This window comes from Frieseomelitta varia, unplaced genomic scaffold (genome assembly GCF_011392965.1).
Source record: "Frieseomelitta varia isolate USP_RPSP 00005682 unplaced genomic scaffold, Fvar_1.2 scaffold_791, whole genome shotgun sequence".
Classification (NCBI taxonomy): domain Eukaryota; kingdom Metazoa; phylum Arthropoda; class Insecta; order Hymenoptera; family Apidae; genus Frieseomelitta; species Frieseomelitta varia.
This window is the reverse complement of record NW_025110580.1, coordinates 17842-41574: the sequence shown is the minus strand read 5'-3', so window position 1 is coordinate 41574 and position 23733 is coordinate 17842. Positions and strand designations below refer to the sequence as shown.

At 46.9% G+C, this 23733-nt stretch overlaps 1 protein-coding gene and 1 long non-coding RNA gene across 4 annotated transcripts in view; one reads left to right on the top strand and one right to left on the bottom strand.

Annotated features, from left to right (window-relative positions):
• The window catches only part of LOC122535987, a 26294-nt gene extending 13475 nt beyond the window's left edge, over window positions 1-12819 (top strand). For all 3 annotated transcript variants that reach the window (XM_043667962.1, XM_043667963.1, XM_043667961.1), the window contains 2 exons: window positions 5416-5629; window positions 10035-12819. In XM_043667962.1, the coding sequence (XP_043523897.1) occupies window positions 5416-5629; window positions 10035-10447 (627 nt within the window). In that variant the 3' untranslated portion in view covers window positions 10448-12819. The remainder of the gene's footprint in view (window positions 1-5415; window positions 5630-10034) is intronic.
• LOC122535989 overlaps window positions 12319-23733 on the bottom strand; it is a 27002-nt gene continuing 15587 nt past the window's right edge. Inside the window, exons 2-3 of the long non-coding RNA XR_006308311.1 lie at window positions 23278-23733; window positions 12319-12406 (exon numbers count right to left, since the gene is read on the bottom strand). The exon at window positions 23278-23733 is cut by the window's right edge and continues 3177 nt beyond it. This is a non-coding gene — a long non-coding RNA (uncharacterized LOC122535989). The remainder of the gene's footprint in view (window positions 12407-23277) is intronic.

Genomic DNA, 23733 nt, shown 5'->3' with positions numbered 1-23733 from the left:
TGACTAAAAATAAAAGAGGAGTTGTCGCGGTTGTCGGCCGGTTATTTCGACTGCTTTGTCCGAGAGTCCTCCGCCCATTAAAATTCTGTCTTCCGTAGCGAGTCGTCTCTCACCTGGTCGCAATTAATGTCGCGTCGTCGCGATACAGGGGGCCGGGGCTGGGGGCCGCGTCCGCGACAAACTGCCACTGAACAATTTACATCGTTCGAACGGTATCAGTATGTTGTTAGAGTTCTGAAAGCTGGTATTAATAGCCAGGGGTACGTGTATCTCAAAGGATAACGGGACTAACAGCCAGGTTACTCTCTAATGGTGCAAACTGCATATCTGCTCACCGGTTCCAACCCGTCCGAGTGTTTACAACAGGCAACGGTTTCCGCAGTCAAGATCGTTCGTCCTTAAGGCGACCAAGATACACATTGGCCAAGTTTCGCCGAGGCTATTCGAGAACTACTTCATACACGAGTCCCTCCCCCTCCTCCTCCGCCATCTACGGAGTTTCGTTGAAAATGGTAACTCGCGTCCCCGCAGACGTATTCGGTTGCCCGATCCGCGTCAATTGCAAATCCGAATTGGCGGGGCAGCGGGGATCGGGAAACGACAGGAATTTCCTTACGCAACAGGCGTGTCGTTCCGTTAGCGGTTGACGAAGCGGGAAACGAAGGACGGAGACGCGGTAAAAGAGAAACGCGGCTTACGTTACGTTATAAACCGGCACGGCTAACATCGGTTTTTAGACGACGGAATTCGAAATGATGGAGACGTACTTCAGAAATGTACTTCAAACCGGACTGTGACTTACGTTAGACCAAAGGAAATACCAGGGAAACTGCGGTGAACGCGGTTTGCGTATCGTCGACGCGAGACACGAATCTCCTTTCAAAATCCGCGTATGAATGGCCGCTCGCGTACCGCCTGTCTCATTTCCGATTCATTAAATTCTAAAGAGTTGTTTCGTGACGGAGGCCGGGACAGATAGCTGGGGCTGCGGCGTGCTCACGGCCGCAATCCTATATATTATGCGCGCGCGGACTTTGATAATAATTTAAACGCCATGTAAATCGAATGGAAGATTGCCGGGGGAGCGGCGCGTCGCCGCATAGAAATGCATGTGGCTTAATTAAAACGGCGCTTTTATGAAACAAATATTTATCGCGATGCACCGACGGAAACTAAATTAATCGTCCGCGTGATGAAACCCGCATTTCTTTCTTTTTTTTCTCTCTCCTCTCCTCTCTTTTCACTTTGCATTCCGCGCGTATTATGTGGGCGTAAAAAACAGAAGAGGAGAGAAACTCTTTGATGGTCAATATTTGTAAACGTTTATTTATCGATACGCATTGTTCATTCGTAAATTGAATTGAGGAGGGGAGGAAAAAAAAAAAAAAAAAACAAAAAGAAGAGACGACACGCATTTCGATACGACACATACTACGCGAGTTTATTTGCACTGGCGCGCGCTCTCTGTCTGGTTTTTTCTCCGGCGAGGTAAATTTCATTCGTTTCGTTGTTTTATAATAAGTATCGATTTGAAAAAAAAAAGAAATAGCAATTGCGCACGTACGGCGACTCTCGCTATGGCCGCCGCTCGATCGAGATACATTTGCACTCTCTCCGGCAACGCGAGCGCGTGTCCTTTCTAGCTCGCGCGTGCCGTTTCGCGCTTCCCTCTGATCGCAGCGGCGAATTCGAGCCCCCTCCCCGCCGCGACAGCCACGCCGGATGCCTAGAGGAATTTCCCGCCTCTCCAACAGTTATTTAACCCGATCCTAAGTTACGCAAAGCGGCGGAACAAGGTTTCGGCTTTCGTTTCGCGGATTCGGCTTTCGGGGTAACGGATATACCGTTCGGATCGCCAGGAATTCCACGATTTCACAGTGGCGTACGTTGTGTTTATACGTAACGCATTCCAACGATCGTCGAATCGTTTATAGATTTGTGTGCCATTAATCAAGTGCGAAGTATAATCGATCCGGCGGTCTGGGCGTGGTAGGTGTGCAAGGTTTAAAGGAAAACGTGAGCCGACTGCCGTATCGCCGCGTTCCTTCGTCCACTTGATTACAGTACAATTGAAATTCGTTACGGTGCCCATCTTATTATGGGAACACGTTCTATAGCGATTTCCCTTCTACTTGCTCCTCCTTCATCGGCCAGTTTCCAGTTACTTTTTTCCTTCTTGTTCCAAGAATATTTCCAAGATCGCTGGAAGAACGATGGAAGTTCCGCGAACAAATTTCGAGTGTACGTGAGAAACCGCACCCTAGGGGAACGCCGCGCCGCTTTCTCATGCAGCCGTTCCACGCTGGTGTCGGCTGTTTATCTGTCCCTTCTCATTATTCTTCGAGATGCAGCCAATGCTTCGCTCATGATCTAGGTAATCGTTCCTGTTGGCATACTTCCCCGCTCTTTAAACGTCGGCTGAATCTCACGAGATGTTCAGCCTTACGTAAAAGTTTCGCGCCGGCTGGTGCGCGATGCGCGCGCGGTAATAGGCGTTGGGTGGATAAGTAGGTACATAACTGGAAGCAGGAAAGAAAGAAAAATCGCGTTGGAATTCAAAAGCAAAATGGCATACATAAAATATCGTGGCGGATGAAATATGAGGGTGACATGTTAATGAGGTGGGTTGGCGTGGTTATGGGGAGGGTTGGGAGGTCGAAGAAGGCACGCGTTGAAGGACCAACGCGCCCGGCAAGTAGAGCATTTCGCGCGGAAACCATCGCGACACATTGGGCTTAACGTCCCGTGGGTAGAGGTCTTATCGTCCGAAGACAAATCTCTTTCCCTCTCCAATTCTACGGTCAATTTTTCTACCTCGGGTCGCGCAATCCTTCTCCGCGCCGTGGCAGCCGAATCATTCCATTTAATCTCTCGTTGAGTGTTTGATATCGTTCCGAGGAGAGGTACGAGTGCGTTTCTCTCGATACAAGTGCAGCTCGGCGGATTACTTCGGTTTCTTCTTTCGTTTTTTCCCTCCTTCTTTCACAGGGAGGGCGAATTAAAAGATTAAAAGCACGGGAGATGTAATTGACCGATTCTTGAGAACGAAAGAACCAAGGAACGAAAGGAACGAGAGGATAGAGAGAGAGAGAGAGAGAGAGAGAGAGAGAGACTGTGTATTAAAAGGAAAAGGGATTGAAAAAGTTATCTGTCACGCCGGGATTATATGTATGTATACATATATTTCACGCAGACCAAAAAAACATGGAGAATTCAATCTCAAGATAGAGAGTAACTCGCTCGTTACCAGGTGCCTAAACTTTATGACAGACGTAAAGAAGTATAGTAGGTGAGATTCTATCGTCGGGGCGACGGATCTACCTTTCCCCTCTATCCGCCGGCCGTTTCACGGCCAATTCCAACTACGAGCAACGCCATCATCCCGCGGCAAGCTCCGAGGATTATCCTCGTTGATAGCACTTCTCGCAATAGGCTTGCGCGCTTTTAAATACTCGGGCGAAAGCTCACCGTGAAACGTGAAAATAGTCGCTGAACCGCCACGGCAAGAATAAAAGTCACGGTACATTACATAGCTCGCCTATTTGCACCCCGATGGCCATGCATGCGTATAAGTTTTATAAATTGTGCGCCGCGTCAATATTTCAAGGGGCAAATGTGCAGCGCGAAATGTAAAACGAAAAAAAAGATGAAAAAAGTAAAAAACAAAAAAAAAAAGAAAAAAGAAACAAAACGTCAAACGTTGAATACGGCTACCTTTTGTTCCGACAAGTCCGCATTGCGTCAAGTTTTAATCTAACCTCTTGTTAACGATAACGATTTTTCGTTCGAATTTTTTATGTATCGGAATACGTGATACGACGGACGTGTGCCACGCTGTACCTGCGATACAAAATATTGCCAACTTGAACGCAAAAATACGAAAACCGTGTCGTTCGAAGGCAACGGGGAGGGTCGTAAAAGGTCATCGAGACATGGATTGTCGAAGGGTCGTGAAGGTTATTTTTAAATCGCCAAGATGGTTCGAAAGCTACTGCGACGACGATTATTGTATATTAGCCGACCAACAGGCATTTCGCGTTACATTGTAACCCATTTACAAAAATGGTAATAATAATGCTCGAGGAAGAAAGGGATATCGAATTTCCAGATAATGAGGTACTTTCACCTAAAGTACCCGCTGGAAAGGTAGCGGGGAAATATCGGGATGCGATCGAACAAAGCAGTAATAGATAATTTATCCAATAAACGCGAATCACCTGCAGGTAGAATTTCTCACAATGCGTGCCAGAAGGTCTACCATCTCTACGAGTAAATTCCGGTCACGAGTCGAGCAATCATCCTGTGTCACAGAGTTCGAGAAATTATTCTGACCGAGAACATTTCTTGCTTACTCTCAGGTACACGAAATCAACCAAAAGCTCGCGTACAGCAATTACCGATCGTTATTGACGTAGCGTACATTTACCTGTCCGGTAATACGTGCGCGATATTTGCAAGGCAGTTACTAGTTCTCGAAAGTTACCGAACTACGGTCGCAACTGGATAGTTGCATTTTCGCCACAACTTTCTCACCCGAGCTAATGAATGGTTCGTTCGCGCGTGTATGGATACCACTGTGAAAATCACTCGAGTGCGTACGTATCTGAAAATGCTTTGTATCGCAGGAACTTTCGAATCGGACAGGAATTCGTTTCGAGGCAGGAGTAGCGAGTTGTTTTCTTCGACGGAGCTAATGTAAGAGGATCCAAGAAGGATCGATTGCCACGTAGAAGGAGAAGAGTTAACGACCATGGCGAAACAGACGTCGAGCTACTGCCATAGATAGAAAATACTGTGACTAATGGCAGCGTTAATACTCCTAACGTCGGGACAGTAGTTACTGACCGTAATAGACAGACAATGGCAGAGGCTGGAGAGGAGCTCGATATTACATGGAAGTGAATAGTGAACGTCGCGAGCAGACACAGCGCTTATTTGTTCCTTCCAGCAATATCAAGGTAGCTTATTTCGAAGAAATCGTTCCCTCTGCCACGATAGATCCGATAGTTGCGAATTATTGTACACACAGGGGAACACCGACGATTAATTAAAATCTGGATCTGGTAACGGCCGTGCATTTGTCGATAGAACGAAGTACACATATAGAGGGAACTAAATTACTTCCCCTTCGTTTCTCATCGAGCGATTTTTACTGGTGGAAGGAAGAACGTTTCCAATTTCGCAGGGAACAAATGATGAAAAATTCGATCCGTGATAAAAGCGGACCGTGCATTCCGCTCGCAGTAAGTTGAAATTTTTAGTCGTTTTCCACCCACGTAGTAAGGCCACCGTGGTGGAGATCCCTGGTCGTTACAGGCGGATCCTTCTTTTTCCTTGGTTCACGGTTCCGGTGGTTCACGACCAATTCCGCCACGGATCATTTTTGTTAACGAGACTTTTTTACCGGGTCTTTAGGTGTCGTGGATCAAACGGAAGAACGTCCAGGAGTTACTGACCGTAGGACTGACAACGTACGCCAACGACGAGCGGTTCCAGGCAATTCATTTCCACCACAGCGAGGATTGGACTCTTCAAATAAAATACGTTCAACCAAGGGATGCTGGATCGTACCAGTGCCAAGTATCCACCCACCCACCCACAAGTATATTTCTGTTCCTCGAGGTTGTCGGTAAGCGTGATATTAAACACCGATATAAGCTATTCGCGTGTGGCCTCTGGCCGATTTTCGGTTATCGCGCACAACGGCCTCCGCGGCCTCTCCAATTCCCTCTCCCCCTCTCCCATCCTCTTCTCCACGTTTTTTCTCCTCTCTGTCCGTCTTTGTTCTTTTAGCACGCTTTTTAGCATTTCACGCTGAAATTTTATAATTTATTTCGTTGAATGATTAATGAAATTGGAATAAATGTTTCCAAAAAGGATTTTTCTTCATCACTGTTGCCTACGTATATCTCGTTCGCGATCGCATTCGACAACGGTGAAAACGTATCGGGAAAATATCGGTTTCGATTATTTGTATTGATCATCTGTCGCTTTCCTTTTATTTCTTTTTTTTTTTTTTTTTATCAACATGCACAGCACAATCGACGCATCATTTTTCTCTCTCTCTCTCTCTCTCTCTCTTTCTCTCTCCATTTATGTGCACACGTTCCGGTTCATGCACACGCGCGATCACGTATTCCGGCGTATTTCTCCGCCAATATCGTTCTTTTCTTCAACGTGGCGTTTCGCATTTCGTCAGCTCGCAATTACGTCAGCTACTGTAACGAATATTACATAAAATGAGAACGCGGTCAAACACAGGAAATAAAATCGAAGCGAAACGCGTGTTTCTTTTGTCGGAAACTGGCTTACAAGCTGGAAAAGTGGCGATGCTTTCTACGAAAGGGGCCACGTAAAGAGCATCTCTAGCTAGTTAGAGACAGTACAGTCTGGTTTTCCAGTACTTCAGTCTCGTTTTCTGATAAGAGACCCAACACCGGAATATCTACAGTGGAAACGCTTTTTCCTCATACACTTCGCCTGGGAAAAAGAGGTAGACAGCAGTTTAAGAATTCTCTCTGTTTTATCGGATCACCTATCTCTGGCCGTTTTCTTTGGCCTTTTTTTCTGTCTCTCAGTCGCTTGTTCGATCGTCGTTCCCTGTTCCAACGCTCTTCTTTTTTCCTCAACTACGGATTAAGTGTTTACACATTTTCATTCTTATTTACGCAGGCTCTGCATGTCGACGCGATCGGGGTACCTAGAGAGAGAGAAAGAAAGAGAAAGTCCCACAGAAAAAGTCTGGAGAGCACTTTTATCTGGATTTTATTAAGCAGACGGCCGATCAATAGCGAGGAAACGGTTTTTATCAGACGCAGGAGGCAGAAGTTTCGTGAATTACGACGTTTGGTCCCGGCGTCGCCGTTTTAAGCGACGTTCCCCGCCCCCCCCCCCCTCTCTCTCTCTCTGTCCCTTTCTCTCCCTCCCTCTGTCTCTCCGTGTTTCGTGTATTTGCATTTAGATTCTAGTTTTTGGAAGTACGCCCTCTATATCTATATCTATAGATTTGTACGTATACTTCCACATCTATATATATATACATATTGTATATATAATAAGCATACGCGTGTGTACGTGAGCGTGTATGTGTGTATGTGTGTATGGTACGATCGTGCGAGTCGCGCCAGTTATCTAATTTTGTCCTGGTTTCCGGAATCGTGTTTTTGTCGTGACATCTGACGGATACGTACGAGAGCCTTTCTCAGGTACTTTTAATATTTATGCTCTGTCCCGACCTCAACCCCATCTCCAGTCCTCTGAATCTGGGACGTGTAATATTTACGTTTCTTCTTGCACGCTGGAAATTCATGGGCCGAGATTTTTCTGATCTGAAGATGACGTATAATGGGATTGCAGCGGCGACGTATTTCGATTATGGCATTTTATATACCGCTAAATGGTCAGCACGGAGGACGGATTCCGGCGGCAGACGGAATAAGATACGAATGTTTCATCCGCTTTCAATCGGACGAAATATCCTGCGGATTTCGACGATCGACTCTCGCGTGCCTAACGTTCCTTCTGACAATGAGTGAAATTGATTCGTTAATTACCTCGACTGTGTATCCCTCTGACTCGTCGCGAATTTCAAGGCTTACCCAGTCCTTCGAACCAAATTATACCTTTCGCTCGTCCATTCGGTCAATTTGCGCGACGAGCCGCTTTCTTTCCACTGTGAACGATTTAAAAAGATATCAACGATGAAACGCCGCGACCGTCGAAACTTGCAGGAGAATTTGATCGTTCGCTCGTTTCAAATCAGTTCCCCGGGCGAATTTCTCAAACGCTCCGCCTCCGCATCGTCGTTTCAATAAAGGATATACTTCCGTTGTAAAACGCCCGTATTTTGCGTTAAATTTCAACGTTACACTCGAACGGAACGACCGTCACTTGCCGTGCCACCTTTTGAAAAACTACGGGAAATCGATTTCCAGCGGCAAGTGTCTGACTATACGCGCGCCCATTCTCCTCGAGCGTAGCCCCCCTTCCGCCCCACCATCGCCCGCCATCGTGTACTACACGGCGAACAACGGTCAGACAAAGACGAGTCCTCGTCGTCGTGTTAATACTGTCAATCGATTAATTCGAGTTAATCGAAAGAGCATTTTCAGAACGTTTCCATCGTCGCTGGTTATTAACGATTGCTCTTGTCGAACGGACGGGCAGTCGGAGGGTCGGGAGAGAGACAGAGAGAGAGAGAGAGAAAGAGGAGAACGGAAGAAAAAAGAAATTGGATTACGTAGCTTGCTCGCTAATTAAAACGCGATCGAGGAGAATGGATCGGAGAAGCCTTTTCTCGCAATCAACAGTATGCGCGTTCGCGAGTGGCTCCGCGGCTGAAAATCAGATTGGATTACCGGAGAATAAGAAGTTGATAAAGACGTATTTAACGAGGGCATCGGCTCGGAAGGAATTTATCTTCCCCGCCAACTTTTGAATCGATAACGATCGTGGCCATTGTCGCAAAGACAGTTTCGAAAGTTGACCCTAATGACGTCTCATTAAATCTTTCTAATTAGACGAATCGTATCGCGAAAAAAAAAAAAAAAAAAAAAAAAAGAGAGAAAAAAAGAGATAAAAAAAGAAAAACAGACGAAAGAAACGGAGAATTTTTAACGTTCGCGGGATAAATAACTCGCCTCTCTCTTGCCGGTAGGTACGTCGACCTTTCCAAGTATGCGAGCACACGATCGCGCGCGTGGCAGATCTAATTTTAATCATCCGATATTGCTACATCACCCTTAAAACTTTCAACACAGGCCGGGAGAAGGGATTAGATCACACCACATTTAATAAGCTTCTCAATTTCTGCCGGGTATATAGACTCGAGTTACAATTTCTTTCTCATCGTGGAAATTAATTAAGAAACTAAATTACAAACTACACAACCTGGATAATTCGATCCAGGTGTAATTGAATGCTCGGAAAGCGAGAAAAGATTGAAGCGGAGGAAAAAGGGAGGAAAAAGGGAGAGAGGAAAAAAGCCGAGCGAAACGAGTGCAATGGAGAAACACGGGGAGATGCCCGGGTGAGCGAGGCGCGACTCGAGAGAGCAAAAATTGGTCAATTCGACGAAGCGTATAAACAACAAAGCGCAATCGCTTTAACGGATTGGTTGAAATTCACGTACGCGGCGAGAAAATCGCGTCGCGTCGCGATGGAAAGCGTCTGATCGTTCGGAATCCCGGATGTCCTTGAATCGTAACGTTCTAATAAATTTCGGACGCGTTCGCGTCTGACTGGCGACGGATTTGTTTTTATTTCCACGACGCACACGACTTTCTTTTGCGCGACCGCCGACGGGATTCAACGCGATCGATCGCGATATCGAGAGAGAACCACTTGGAGCGTGGACGCTTCAAAAGAGCGTGCTTGTATCACGCAGAGGAGCGCTTAAAACTCGATCCAGGCGTTCACGTGCTGTGCGTTCGTCCGTGACACGACGTGAAACGGAAGCCCTGTCGCCGGGGGTTGAAGGCGGACGGGCAAAAGTGTATCCGACTGGGGATGGCGAAGGTTTGCCCTCGTGTTTGCAGTGTACCGTCACGCCTGATCCTATAGCGGAGTCGCGGACTGTCGCGTCGGTGAGCGAACAAAGACGAACACGATGGCTCGAGTAAACGAATAGGTGGTAGTCGGGGGCGTTGTATGTTGGGCTAGTAGAGAGAAAGAGAGAGAGAGAGAGAGAGAGAGAGAGAGACATTGCATTCGTGTAGTAAGGGTAACTTAAAATTCTTCGGGTTGTGTCAGCCTGTGGAGAAGATAACACAAACGTTGCCTAGTTCATGAGACGGTTGAAAGAACGGGAGCGAGAGAGAGAGAGAGAGAGTGTGTGTGTAAGAAAGGGAGAAGGGAAGAAAGAGAGAAAGAGGATGAGTGGGATTTCGTACGCTATCCCCGTACAACCCTTAACCAACCACGATGCATACCTCATCCTTCCTACTCTGCTCATAACCGCCTTGGATCCTAGTAAACAATATGGGATAGAACGGTAAGCTGCTCACGTCTGACGCGTCACGTTCTGCCATTTGCAGAGGCCAGAGCAGAGATAGCCGGTCCCTCGGAAAAGTTTGTGAGGCCAGGTAGCACCCTGCAGCTTCACTGCCTCGTGAAAAAATCGACCGAGACGCCTTCCTATCTATTCTGGTACCATAACTTCCGGATGATCAACTACGACATCGATCAGGGGGTCAATGTCAGCACCGATCTGGCGGGCCGTGAAAGCTGGCTGGAGGTGCCCCGTGCGTCTAATCGTCATTCCGGAAATTACACCTGCGAGGCGAGTAACGCGCAACCGGCGCGGGTGTTGGTGCACGTGTTCAAAGGGGATAATCCAGCGGCGATGCAGCACAGCATCGCGTCCTCGCCATCCGTCATGGCTTGCAGCGCGCTATTGATGATGTTCACCACGTTGAAGCTGGTGCTGCATTCCACCGTCACGAACTGACCGCCGTGTCGCGTCCCGTCGTCTTCGCCGCACGAAATGTAGAAAAATGAACGTCGCGATCTTCTCTTCTTCGAAGATGAAGGGGACAAAGCGGTGTAGCAGCAGCTCGCAGCTCGCAAACGAGGATAAATGTCGTTCAAGCAGCGCGTTTCCAGCGTACTTTAGAGGATGTTGCAGAGAGGACGATGCAGTTCGCCCCAGCGAGATCGTATTCTCGAGAGACTCTGGCCGGATTCGAAATCAGGCAGCCTTTGATCTTCGAAAGGTGAGCGACGTTGTCGTGATACGCGCATTAACGTAATTCTTAAGGGATCGAAATTGAATAGTCGAGAGTGGTAGATGGACGTGTGCGTGATTTTTTTTTTTTTTTTTTGCGTGTCTGTCGTTCGTGTGTGTACGGAAAAGTGAGACAACAGCGTGTAACGAGACACGAGAATAACGTTTGTGTAAAATATTCGAACACGGTGGATACATCTAGCCGTGTGTCGTTAAGACCGTGCATGCAGTCGACAGCTACTTCAAACGACGCTCACGTATTCGTTGTATCGCGTGAATAACGAAGCATCGTCGCATAAGACGGAAAGATTCCTTACGCTCGGTCGTTGTAGGGCGAGCGCCAGTTTCAACGTTTCAACCAGTGTCACCGTACATACACACGTGTTTGCTCAAAAGTTCGTATATCGCGCGCGAGCTCAACCCCTCCCCCTTGCTCCCTACACACCGTCTGTTAACCCGTTGTGATATGTGTGCAAATGTGTAAACTGTGTGTAACCATCGCGATCGTAGAAGTGTAATTGTGTAATCTGTACTGCGACGAGTGGCACGATTAACGGCGATAATCCTGTCGCGATCCGACGCATTTTCCCCGGCCAAACTTTCCGACGATGTGATCCCTGTGTAGACCTAGTAGCGACAACTTTATTCGGTGTTAAACTCGGTCTCTCTCGTTCGCCGCTCGCGAAATTTACGTTACGTTACGTTAATGGCAGCGACGAGAGATCGTCGGCGGTTTCGCGCCCCTTCGTTCGTTTGTTCGTTCAGTCGTTCGCGGTAACGAACGTTTCCGCAAGAACTTGGCAAGAAAGAAACGATAAAAGAGACAAAGAACGACAGACCAAGTGGCAGTCGTCGCGTTTTACGATGTGCGTGAAGGTCGTCGAATCGACGAACGAAAGTTCGATCGTTAAGTCGGGGCAAAATGGGCAAGTTTGCCGAGACATAGTGGAATATTGCATATTCGGCCTATATGTACAGGTGCGCGTAATTAATCGTGATAATCCCGGCGTAATGCAGCACAGCCTAACGACATTATCTTCTATTGCCTTGCTCCGCACAGACGATCTTGCTCATAATGTCTAAATTAGTTCTATGTGACGTCCACGAAATGACCGTGCTCAGGTGTTGTTCACTCGTGTAGGGAATCTGCGCGGCGATTAACGGCCGATGGAGAATCATTGCAAAAAGTATATCCGAATTTGTTGACGCGAGCGTGTTCGCGTTTTTTAGCCAATTTGTCGTTGGAAACTCGTGATCGACGAGTAAAATAAAACTGTTGTCGTGTTTAGCGTATCGCGTTAGAAAAAGTTTACCAACTCCCCTCTCCCCTCTCCCCTCTCCCTCCCCCAGCTCCTCTTTTTCACCCTTGTTAAAGCTCGACTGTGCCAATCGCGCATCGATCTTTCGTTTTTCATATCGAATCGTTCGATCGCGTGAAATTTTATTGTACATATATTTTCTATGTCGGTTGTTCGTCCATCTATAAATTATATGGTAAATCATTTATAGAGGAGCGTGGTTCCGCGAATCTCTCGCGAGATACGCAAGGTGATCATCCTGGACCATGATGTGTGTTTCGCAGCGTTAGTACTGCCGCATGTTCTCCAACGCTAATCCACTATTTCCTAGGTAGACAGCTATTTCACGTATCCGTACACATTGCCAACGAGGATAATCCAGTTTCTGCAAATAATAAACCCAACGGTTATATTATTATCAAGTCGGTGTGCCCGGATTTCGACACGAGCAAACGAAGTGCTCGCGTGGTGTGCGCCGAAGATTATACACGCCGTGGAATCCCTTCGTATAACATATATACCTGCATCGATCTCGATTACTCCGATCGATTACAAACGGTAATATTTCATCGAGCGTACACAACATTCGACGGGATCCTTTGATTTATGTAATTTGAAGCGATGGATTATTTAATGTGATGTTCGACGATGTAGTCGCTGTCTGTTTTATGTACATACGTATACATAACATATACATATATATATATATATATATATATATTATATATATATAAAAATATGTTACGAACGTCGCACAATGTTAATCTCATTTACGGTTGAATAAAGTTTTCATATAAATTCCACTGGACTCTTGGAAACCGCAGACAAGGGATCTTCGATTATTCACGACTTTCGTAATAATAACAGATCGCTCTTTCATCCCCTCGTTTAAAAGCCTCATTCCCTCTTTTATTAACGACGCCTGCTTTAACACCGTCCTGATGTTTTCCTGATTTCGTACAAATCGATATTCGCCGAGTGCCTGGCCGAGTAAGAGACAGACGTAAGTAATGAATTACACCTCGACACTGTTCCGTGACACAATAGACAGTATTTTCGTTCCTGTGTGTAATATAACCGAAGCTCTCTTTATTGAAGTAAAATGCTAACGGAATGTGATGGGTTCATGGTATAAGCATTTTCATTCATATCTCTCTCTCTCTCGTTTTCTCCCCTTCCCGCTCGTTTTCTCCGTCTCTCTCCATCTCTTCTCCCTCCCCCCTCATTCTCTCTCTCTCTCTCTCTCTCTCTCTTTCTCCACGTTTCTCCACCCCTCTCTAGAGATAGAGAATAATTTCGCCGTGACACAGTTCGAGCCTCAGTCTCCGATAATAGCTGCATGCTAATGGCATTGTTTGCCACATTAAAATTACCGTTCCGCTCAATCGGCACTAATTGATTATTACGCCGCATCGAAACTATTCAAGAATTACGATCCCATTAATTGACGCAGAGTGGATACTCAAACGATCCGTTACCGCGGAGAGAAAAATCTGCGGTCGTCCAAGGGACGCTATTGTTCCTGTTACCCCTGTCCGTTCCTTTTCGCAAAGGAACTCGATCTCGTTGAAATTAAACGGAACGCAAACCGGATAATTTATCACGGACTACTGGTTTACACGGTAGTTGGAACACGATCGAAACTAAATTTCACGATCGTGATTCCGGGTATATCCGCGTTGAAGGCGGTTTTAATCGGCACTCGATTATGTTTACCATACACACCATCGAACGCACTTGATCGAGAGAGAGAGAGAGAGAAAGAGAGAGATATTCGATACTAAACTGGAATGCAAGGCGAATTACCTAATCCAACGATGATTTTACGTTCCTGCTCGACTTGTCTAGAATATTGCCGCTCTGGGGAATAGCACGGCTTCCGACCAATACATACATCCAAACATCGAATTCCCGTGTTAAAACATTCGCATCAATCGGGTTTTGCATTTCGATGAAATCTATTTGATACACCTGGTAACCCGGCATACCCCGGGCAGCGAAACGAAGCAGTATCGCCGAGATATCATGAATTTCAAGCGCAATTATACGAGAACCCGTTGCCTAAAGAAATTTTCTTTCGCCGGTTCTTGTCATTTTTTTTCTTTTTTTTTTAGTTTCTCCTTCGAGATTTTCCCTTCCCGATTTCCCGTTGACCCGATTTTAAGGTGGCGGGAATCAGAGCCGGCCTGCAATCAGCAGCCAGCATTCGGGCGTGCTAAATTTGAATCGTTAATATCGTGTACCAACAGCTAGCAGATCTGGACGTCATTATTCCAGAAAGATGACTCTAATCTATCCGAGCCGTCTCGTCAACGACGGGCAACATTGTCTGGCATCGTTTCCGAACTCGTATCTTCTTCGATAGATACGGATTATACTTGGTCGTCCAGGATACTTCGATTTCACCAACATCCCGGAATATTCTCCGAATTACAAGCCGCCATCCAGAGTGTTTCACTATATCAATTACTCCAGTAAAATGGGGAACCTATCGATTAAAAACGTTGACCGGTTGATCGAACTGTCTCGTGTTGTGTAACCTATATTATTACAGCGTGTAACGAGTTACAAGCCGATCAACAACGTACACAACGTTCGGAAGTTTCAGCTCTGCCGGGGAACTCGTGACTCGAAGCCGAATCACGTTACTACGACAGGACAGATATCAATGTTCAAAGGCGCACAAAGGACTCCCACGTTCCTAATTCCGGCTGAAGACTGGTATACGATCGGTGGTAGTCGCGTTAGATCCGCCAGGACACTTTCAACCAAACGCGAATCAATTATATGACGCCTGTGTCTCCTCCTCCCTATTTCTCTCTTGCCCGACTCCGCACACACCAGTCTGCATACTACATCGGTAATTCGAAGCGCTGACCATGCCACTGGTCATTTTACAACCTCATCGATATGCAAGCAATCCTTTAGCTGTGTATGAAGCGCATGTCCAGGTGAAATGATTCTACAACGATGATCAATCAGAAAGCCGACCCGCTGACCGAAAGCACAACTCCGTGTGTGTTTGCCGTGATTTCCAACGGGCAGCTCGGCAAGCCGAGCCGGGCTCTGCGAAAATGAAATGCAAATTCGTGTTAATGCTCGCATGTATTCTTTACTTTAGCGGGTGGCGCGTCGTTATCGGGTATCGTTGCGTTTCAATTGGTAATGCGAAACGACGTCTCATTTGCACGTTGATTTTCCGTGGATCTCGTTCTTCCATCCATCTCGTTTTCCAGGGTGGGTCGGGCGAAACGCGGCGAAGTGGAGCGACGAGCGAAAACGAGGACGAAGATTGATGCTCGATCGTTGAACGCAGTTTAACGAATTAGAAGTTCACGGCGTCAAAACCTGGAAATTGTATAAGGAGACATCCCGCCGGTAATCTCAGTTGGTAACTGCTTCGAGTTTTAATGCACTTAGAGACGACAATTCTGATAGCGAGACTGTTCAAACTTTATCTTCGGCCGAATCGTCATTCACGTCACATCCGTTTATTCCTCTTTCTAAATATACTCTCTCTCTCTCTCTCTCTCTCTCTCGATCCTTGGTTCTTCCAACTCGTCGAGAGGAACAGTTCGCGGTGAAATCGACGAGGAAACGTTTTGTTACACTCGAAGCGCTCGCAACTAGTTCGAGTACGATCTCTGTTTCCCGCGTTACCAACTTTTCGAGAAATTAACGAATTAATTCACCGCGTTTGCAGGGTCGAATCCTGCTGAATTCCATGGTACTCGATTAAAGTAGTTTAGCAATACGATATCGCGGGATTGTTTAGCGATTGCCCGGCGAGAGCTATGGAGGCTCTCCGTCGACGCCGCGAGAGAATCGATAAGAACGCTCATCGGCCAATACGGCACTTGGTTCTGCGGTTATTAGAAAAGAACCGTAAGAACACTCGACGATTTAAAGATTAAAAAACGCGATCGGAATCGATTCCTCTTGTTGCTCTCGCTCGGCTTTTCATGCTACCAAACGGGAAAAAAACAACGAGAACTCGAGCATCGACGTTCCAGAGAAGATTATCAGAAAAGATAAAACAATCTCAATTGTATCTACTTCTGTATATAAAGTCGTTGGATATTTGGACGCCAATTGAAACTCGAAATTATTTCCTGATCGTGCATCACTTTATACACACGTAAATCTCCTTCTCTCTCCTTCCCTCGAGAGATAACATCTCCCTTCTAAATTATTCCAGCTACGTACCCTCGTGTCCCCAAAAATTTCCGCCTTTGGCGCGAGTCGTTTAGCATAAAGAAATATTCGATTCGGAAGATCTCCATTGGTCAGAGTGCGGCAAGTTTTAATCAGGCTCGTTAGAAATCGTGCCAGTTCGGTCCGTTATATTACCAGGTGCACCGCATGGAACGTGTTTCTCGTTCATCTTAGGCGAATTTCCGGAAGAAATTCCGAGCCCCTAATGCGGCCACTAAGCCCTGCCCGCTCGTCAACGAGGATAATTCTACGAGGTACCTGGCCGGGTGTCGGCAAATGACTCTGTTCGCTGGCTCGATGACCTTATCGACCGGGGCCGGGATTGACCCACGCCTCGTCAGCCTTTTACTGACGAACCGTGATAAGCCCTGATTGTTATATACGACGAACGAGGTGGCTCATGCTACTACCGCCAGCCAGAACAAATTCGTTTTGGGTGCCCCTTGGGCCGCGTTATTCACTTAAGGTGGTCGTCCGACATCGATCGACGTTTCTCAAAAATTTGTTTTCGCCATTGATCTGGGTTAACAAACTGGATAAAGACGTACGACCAGGTTACCGTGCTAGGTTACGCGTACGGATATCTCTCCAGATGTACGGATATCTAATCTATGCGTACATATATGTATAGGAAGCACAAGGGACATGCAAATAACTGGATGTTCGGTCTGAACCGAGGCGTACGTTTTTTTGAAATCAGCTATCTTTCGTTATATGTATGTATATATGAAGGGTGAAACATCGAAGGAACAAAACGACGGGAAAAGAGACGAACAAAGGGAAAGAATAATCGGGAAATGTGACCACCGTGCCGGGAGCGTGCATGAAAAATGTAAATTTACATTGCCGTGCGGTAACGGCCGATTCGCCGGACGACGGAAGGGAAAATTTTAGCGCAAACGTATCTAATTGCACACAGCCATGCGCTGACGTGGCTAACGTAATTGCGGTAAAACATGCATTTAAAAGCCTTTAAATATTGAAACGTTCCCCGTTTCCCCCCCGATGAATGTTTCAAGGTACGATAGCATCGATATACACACGATCGATCGTTTGTGAATTTTTATCGTTTGGCCGTTCTATGGATGATGTAAAAACTGCTCGACGGATGGATCCACCGACGGATGAATTTTTTCGTCGTTGAATACGAATCGCGCGTGTCCCTCTCTTTCCCACGTGATAATGGCGTCACGTGGCTGGTCGGTTATTTTTGACAAACATTACCGGTGATCTACATACACAACGGCAGAATATTTCTACTCTCCACCGTGACAGATATATATATATATATATATTTTTCTAGATTAGATTGTGTCGGATCTCCGTTGCAAAATGGTTTTTGACGCGACTATCTTGTGACAAATTCACGATGTTATGCATACAGCATGGAGCTCGGCTTCGTTGTCGAAGGATTATACGTTGCCGAGCGCGGATGTAACAACTTTGACGAAACAACAGGATGATCCACTGAAAGAGAGATGCACACCATCGAGGTGTATACGTGGATGTACGTCCTATACCCGGGAGATCTCGAATACGCAAAATATATTTTGAAGAAAGTATTTATACGATTGGCCACGCGCGTGCATCTTAGGATGCCGGCTTTTTCCACGAGGTCGAAACTCCACACACCGCCCGTCACTGTACAAAGTGTCATGTATTTAGACGCAGAAAGGAAGAATTCGGTAATATGTATTACGGTTCACTGTATTACTAATCTGCATCGGTTCTTTCGGACAGCGTGGGCCACGACTTTTTTCGCGAGAATCCAAAGATTCGTCTCGTTAACGCGGCGAGAATCGCGACACAGGGGATTGGATATGTGTCTGAGAAACGAATAGATATGTGTGAATACTAGAAGCGACTTTTTTTTAACCCGTCAACCGTCAGCCGTATACATGCGCATTTGTTCGCCGCGAGACGTACATTCTTTATGAAACACCGGCAAACCTCTGTCCGGGAGGCGAAGTGAAAATGGAGCAACCGAGGTCGATATCGAGCCTGTTAATGCTTATATCTAGTCTTATACAAAAATAATTTCTGCCAGAACAAAAGGGAGTGAGCACGCGGTGTGCACAGGGACGGGGTCCAAGGGGTACGCGAGGTGGATAAATTGGATTTTCAACGTTGCAAAAATGTGCAACGAGAAGGAGGAGGGTGCAGCGGGCGGGCGGAGGGGGGGGGAGGGTATGAGAAAAATTCGATTTGAAGCGCGCCTAGCTGGTGGTCGTTGCATCGACGTCGCGGTATCGGCAATCATTATCGCCACTTTACTCGACCGTATACGATGTCGGCCCCGGCGGAGGGAAAAAATTTAAGAGGAAAGTTTGCTTTTACCGTAAGACTTTATCGGACGGTATCTACTTTATTTCAGGTGCAAGCCGAGTCGGATACCAAGACGCGAACTAATCTCGCTGGAAGCAGATACTTTTAAATAAATGTCTTCCTGTAAATGTATCCGGGGAATTATACGCGCGGCCGCGATGCTATCAGCGTTCGCCCGGAGCCGCGAACGCTTTCTGAAATAGAAGCTTTTTAATAAAGACTTAGCCCCAGCGACGAACGATGAAAATTCCTTTTTCCCCGGCAACGCTTCGTAGTCCTGCACAAAAGTTGCGCAACAGAAGCTGTTGTCGGGATCGGATCGGGAACGGTATCTCGAATCGCAAACGTTCTGACGATATAATGGCGCACGGCCACGAAGAGGTTGATTCTTTCGCGAAAAAGGGAGCAAAAACAAACTCTGCGGTTCGCGGAGCAATTCATTCCCGAGCCGATCGATTACAAGACACGCCGGGTACCGGTGTACCCAGTAACTACTCGTACCTCGGGTAACCAACTTCTTCCTCGTTGTAACTTTGCGTAACGATCTCCTCGTTCGACGAGATTCGATAGAGAAAAGGATCGTGACGCAATTTCTGCTCACTTCCGCGTCGAGGTGTAGCCACCTCGTTGGCGCTATCGTCGTCCTACGTCGACGACGAAGCTCGTGTGTTTCGAAGCGAAATCCGTCATCGATTTTATCCTTTATCGTAAATTATGTCGTCGAAAGGATACCCGAGTCGACGACGAGAAGCTGCAGCTTTCAGAATGCAAGTCCATTTCGCCAGCAGGTCGAGCAAGGGGGATGGAAGATGGGATAAGTTGAATCGATGTTGGAGAGCAGATATCTGACGAATATCGCGCGCCATGTGAAAACTACTGCGAAAAGGTAAGTTGCTTAAGAAGCACGATGCCCCCGATTCGTTTATCGTAGTTCGATCCGACGCGAGTTTTCGATCCCTTTGCTTGATTGTGTGCGGCTGAATTTAAGACAGACGGAGCCAAGTTTCAGGTGTGAATGTAAGGAGGGGAGGGTAAAGAGAGCGTCGACGCTTTAAGACCACGGCGAGAGGAATTTTTCGTCGTTACCTGCTGCACGTCTAAACTTTCGGGTGGTCCGGAGAAACTGAGTTTAAAGTTGGAGAAGTACATCGATCGTCGACGGAGACCGACAGAGAGGATCGCGTTCGATTTTTAAACGATACAGCTGGCATCGAGTTTAAGTTTCTTTTCTTCTTACGTAAATGAACATCGCCACGGAAAGTTTATCGGATTCTCTCTGCTCGTAATTTTTCCTTCCTTGGTTTTCCTCGTTGATCCGAGTCGTCAATCGAGGTCAAGCGACGCACGACTTGACCAAGATTGTCGAGAGAAAAGAATCGTCGATCTTGCCCGCTCTTTTCCGCCTGTCGTATCGCTATCGCTGCATTTTCGTCGCTGTCGTTATCGGAGAGTTCCGGGAATCCCAACCTACTATATCCCCACCCCCCCCGAGATATTACTTGTTGATATTGTGGATATAACAATTTCACAAAAGGGGAATCACTGGTTTCGCTCAATGTACCAGAGAACCGGTTCGTCGCAATACGTAACCGTTTTTTCCCTCTTCTTCGCTCCAGTCGTCCTCGATGATTTACGATCGCGTTTCGAGGAGGATTCGACGAACGGCAGTTACCAATAATTCATTCGTTGAAGTATCACCGGTTTTATTGTAATTTGCGAATCGTCTGCCCGGACAAATTCGAACGATCGTGATCTACAAATTAGCAACCTGACGGAGAAGCGCTCGCCACCGCACGCGTCAATCTCTGCGAATTCAAAACGAACGGAACGAACGTCCGCGGACGTGACAAAGTCACTCTCTCGGCACATTCTCTACGCGTTCTATAAAAGAATGATGCCCGGCCGCCCGAACGATTTATACATCCTATTTCCTGTATTTAAATCAATTTCTCTGCCGTTAGAGCGGAAAGAGGGCTGAAATAGTTCGCCCTGCGCAAACAGAGAGTGAAATTGCGAATGAAAATAACCAACGCTCCTCTATATACTAACGAAATGAAACGCCAGATAAATGCGTTCCCAAGTCCGTCCGAACGGCTCGTGTTTAACGAGTTCAAAATCTGGCGTTGACCCAAAATCATCCTCTCTCTCTCTATCCCCTCCTCCTCCTCCCTCTCTTGCTGCCCTTTCCTCCCTTCCCCCCATCCCCATCCCTCCCCTCGCCGCTTCATGTTCGTACATTTCAACTATATTAATCGCACGCACGTTCCATTAGATAACATTTGTCGGGATATCTGTCAGAACTATGAAAACAATTGGAATACGAAACGTAACTTATTCGATTGGCAATTAAACATCGTATTTATGACATGTGTACACGTATTTATAACATGTAAACACACTCACACGTATGCATACATACACACGTCACGGAAGCCATATTTTAGGCAAATCATTGGTCTCGCGTGACAACGTGTTTCATGTCGTAAAGCATCTCGAGGTAATTCAGGACCGGAAATGCACGTCCGTGGCCAGCGTTCCATCAATCGGGGTTGGCGGTATAGAACAGGACGGAGAATCTCGGCATCGTCCATCTATCAATCGAAACCGGTTAAAAGTTTCACGGAGAGGTGTTCAAAGCCAGTCGATAGATCCTTTCTAGCCGACCTGTCGTGTGTACGACGGCCTTCCCTCATCGATGGACTTTCCCTCCCTCCGTCGCTTGCCCACGTAACTTCCATTAGCGTCTGACGGAGGCGCACACGCCGAAATGAAGCACACAACCGTTTCACCACGGTACGGCGACGATATCGCGTCGGTCGACGTCCGGTAACTTGCGTTCCCGCGGACATAATTCAACCGCGCGCACAATCGCTGCCCCCGTGTAATCTTGCGTGTACGCGCGTCGCGCGATATCGGCTTCGAATAGAGTCGTTGCTTTGGAGAGAGGATCGTGCTCTGCTGCTGCCTGCCCTGTTCCACGAACGGTTCAACGACGGGCGTTGTGTACACGACCTGTGTGCCACTGTTCGTTCATCGAACGAACGGCCGGGAACGGTTTCGTTCGTAGGCTTTTGATTTACATTAATTGATTCCGAGGCTCGATACCTGTGGCCTCGCGGATGAATGATAACCGCGACGAGATTCGATCCGCGCATGCATATGTATAATCCGCGGTCTGGATCGACGAGGAGTGCGACGAGGATCCAGAGGAGAGTCGATCGGCGATCGATCCGGCCCGAGAGAAAGGATTTTGATTTACGAGGGCAGAGAGAGAGAGAAAAGAAAAATGAAACTACCAACGGTCGCAGACAATATCGCGTCGCTTTTCGGTACGTGGGACAAAAGCGCGTTTATTAACACCGTGGTTTATGACATATGCTAATTAACGGAATAATGAATACATGGTCGAGCGCGAAGGTTAAAAGACCGCGTTGAACGATGGGAGGACGATGCGTTTAATTAACAATGTCATTGTTCAACGTTTGGAAAACGGTGCTGCCCGAAATGTAATTGCCAGTTTCGGTTCTTTCTCCCTTTTATCCCTCTGTGTGTGCTCCCTTCCCGCCTGTCTCCCCCCCCCCCCTCCTTCTCCCTCCTGTCGCTGCCCGCCGCTCAATCTGCGACATAGTTCCTTCTTGTTTTAATTAAATCCCTTTCGTTCGCCTATTTCTCGGGAATTTAAATATTTCATCGAGGATTACAACGATCCTGCCGCCGGTAAAACGAATATCCTAAAATACAGTCCACCGGGCTATCCATATCCAAAACCACACTTATTGGAGGGAACGTCTAGCCAAAACCGATGAGAAATTTGCCGCCGTTAATTCCCGTTTTGCCCGTTCTAGGATTAACAATGTCTGTTCCTCTCCCTCGATTTCGTGGCCAACCGTTGCTGGACAAGAGCGATGCGAGAGAAAGAACGATGGAAACGGGGGAAGAGGAGAGGTCGAAAGACCCCGTAGAAATTTCCAAATTGCTATTATTACACGTGTACACTGTCTCGCTATGGTCGTTTTACTGGAGAGAAGGAGGGAGGGAAAGAGAGAGAGAGAGAGACGCAGCACGCAGTCACGTTCGATCGAACGGAACCAGCGTGGAATTTCGCGGTAGAGAATTCCGTGGAGTGGTGTCGTACGTGCGGGGTAACTTTGTCTCGACCGCCACTTCGTTGTCGGATACGGATTATAAAAGTTCTCGGTCGATTTTAGTTGACCGCGAATCCATGCGCATATACGCGTCAGCCGGTGATCTACGGGGTGATCAAACTTCCCGGTTTGCTCGCTTTAAAAATGGACGAAATTATTCCCTGTTTCGCTCTCCCCTCTTTTTTCCTTGTTCCTTATTTTAGACACTTTTAAAAGAAAGTTTCCCAAGTTTCTGAATAAGATGGAGTATTCGACCCGTTGCTTCGCAATTTTTTTTTTCCTCTTCTTCTTCTTTTCCTCTTCTTTCTTTTTTCTTTTTTTTTTTTGGAACTACACGCGCCAAAGTTGGATATTCTCTTTTGCGACGTTACGACAGAGGGAATCCGTGAAAACGCTGTACGAAGATTAAAGTGTGAATTTTATTGCGAAGGCGATTCGCGCCCGAGCGAGATCCCGCGATGTGTGGGCATTATAAAAGCGTGCCGATATTATTAACGGTCGGGGATCGAAGGAAGTTCGCAACGCGATTAGTCTAGCTTACGCAATAATCGCAAGGGCAAAGCAACTGTACCATTAATCTCGGTCAATCTTCGACGAAGCGTTGTTCCGTGCTATCCGTGAAGTGTAATCTCGCACTCTTGGTCGATACTGTACGTTAAGAGGGATTAAGCAAGTCGCAGTTTGAAGCATCGGCGCGCAATTAAAGATCACCCCGTATTCGAACGCGGACCACGTTATCAGCACCTACGTTACAATTTTCCGTCCGAATGCCGCGCCGGCAGTTGCACCAGCGTCGAATCGACGCGATGCGCAGCCTGCGTGCAACTAAACAATGCACCCTGACGCCAGCCGTGGATGGCCGTAAATGCATCAGCATAAATCGTCCATTCGATGGAGCCATCGAGTGGCGGAGAAAAAGGAAAAGGACAGGCGTTAGATTGGTGGCCAGGAACAAAGGCACAGGTGAATATATTCTCTTTCCTTCGCTTTCCTTTTTTGTTTGCTTCTCTTTTTTTTTTTTTTTTTT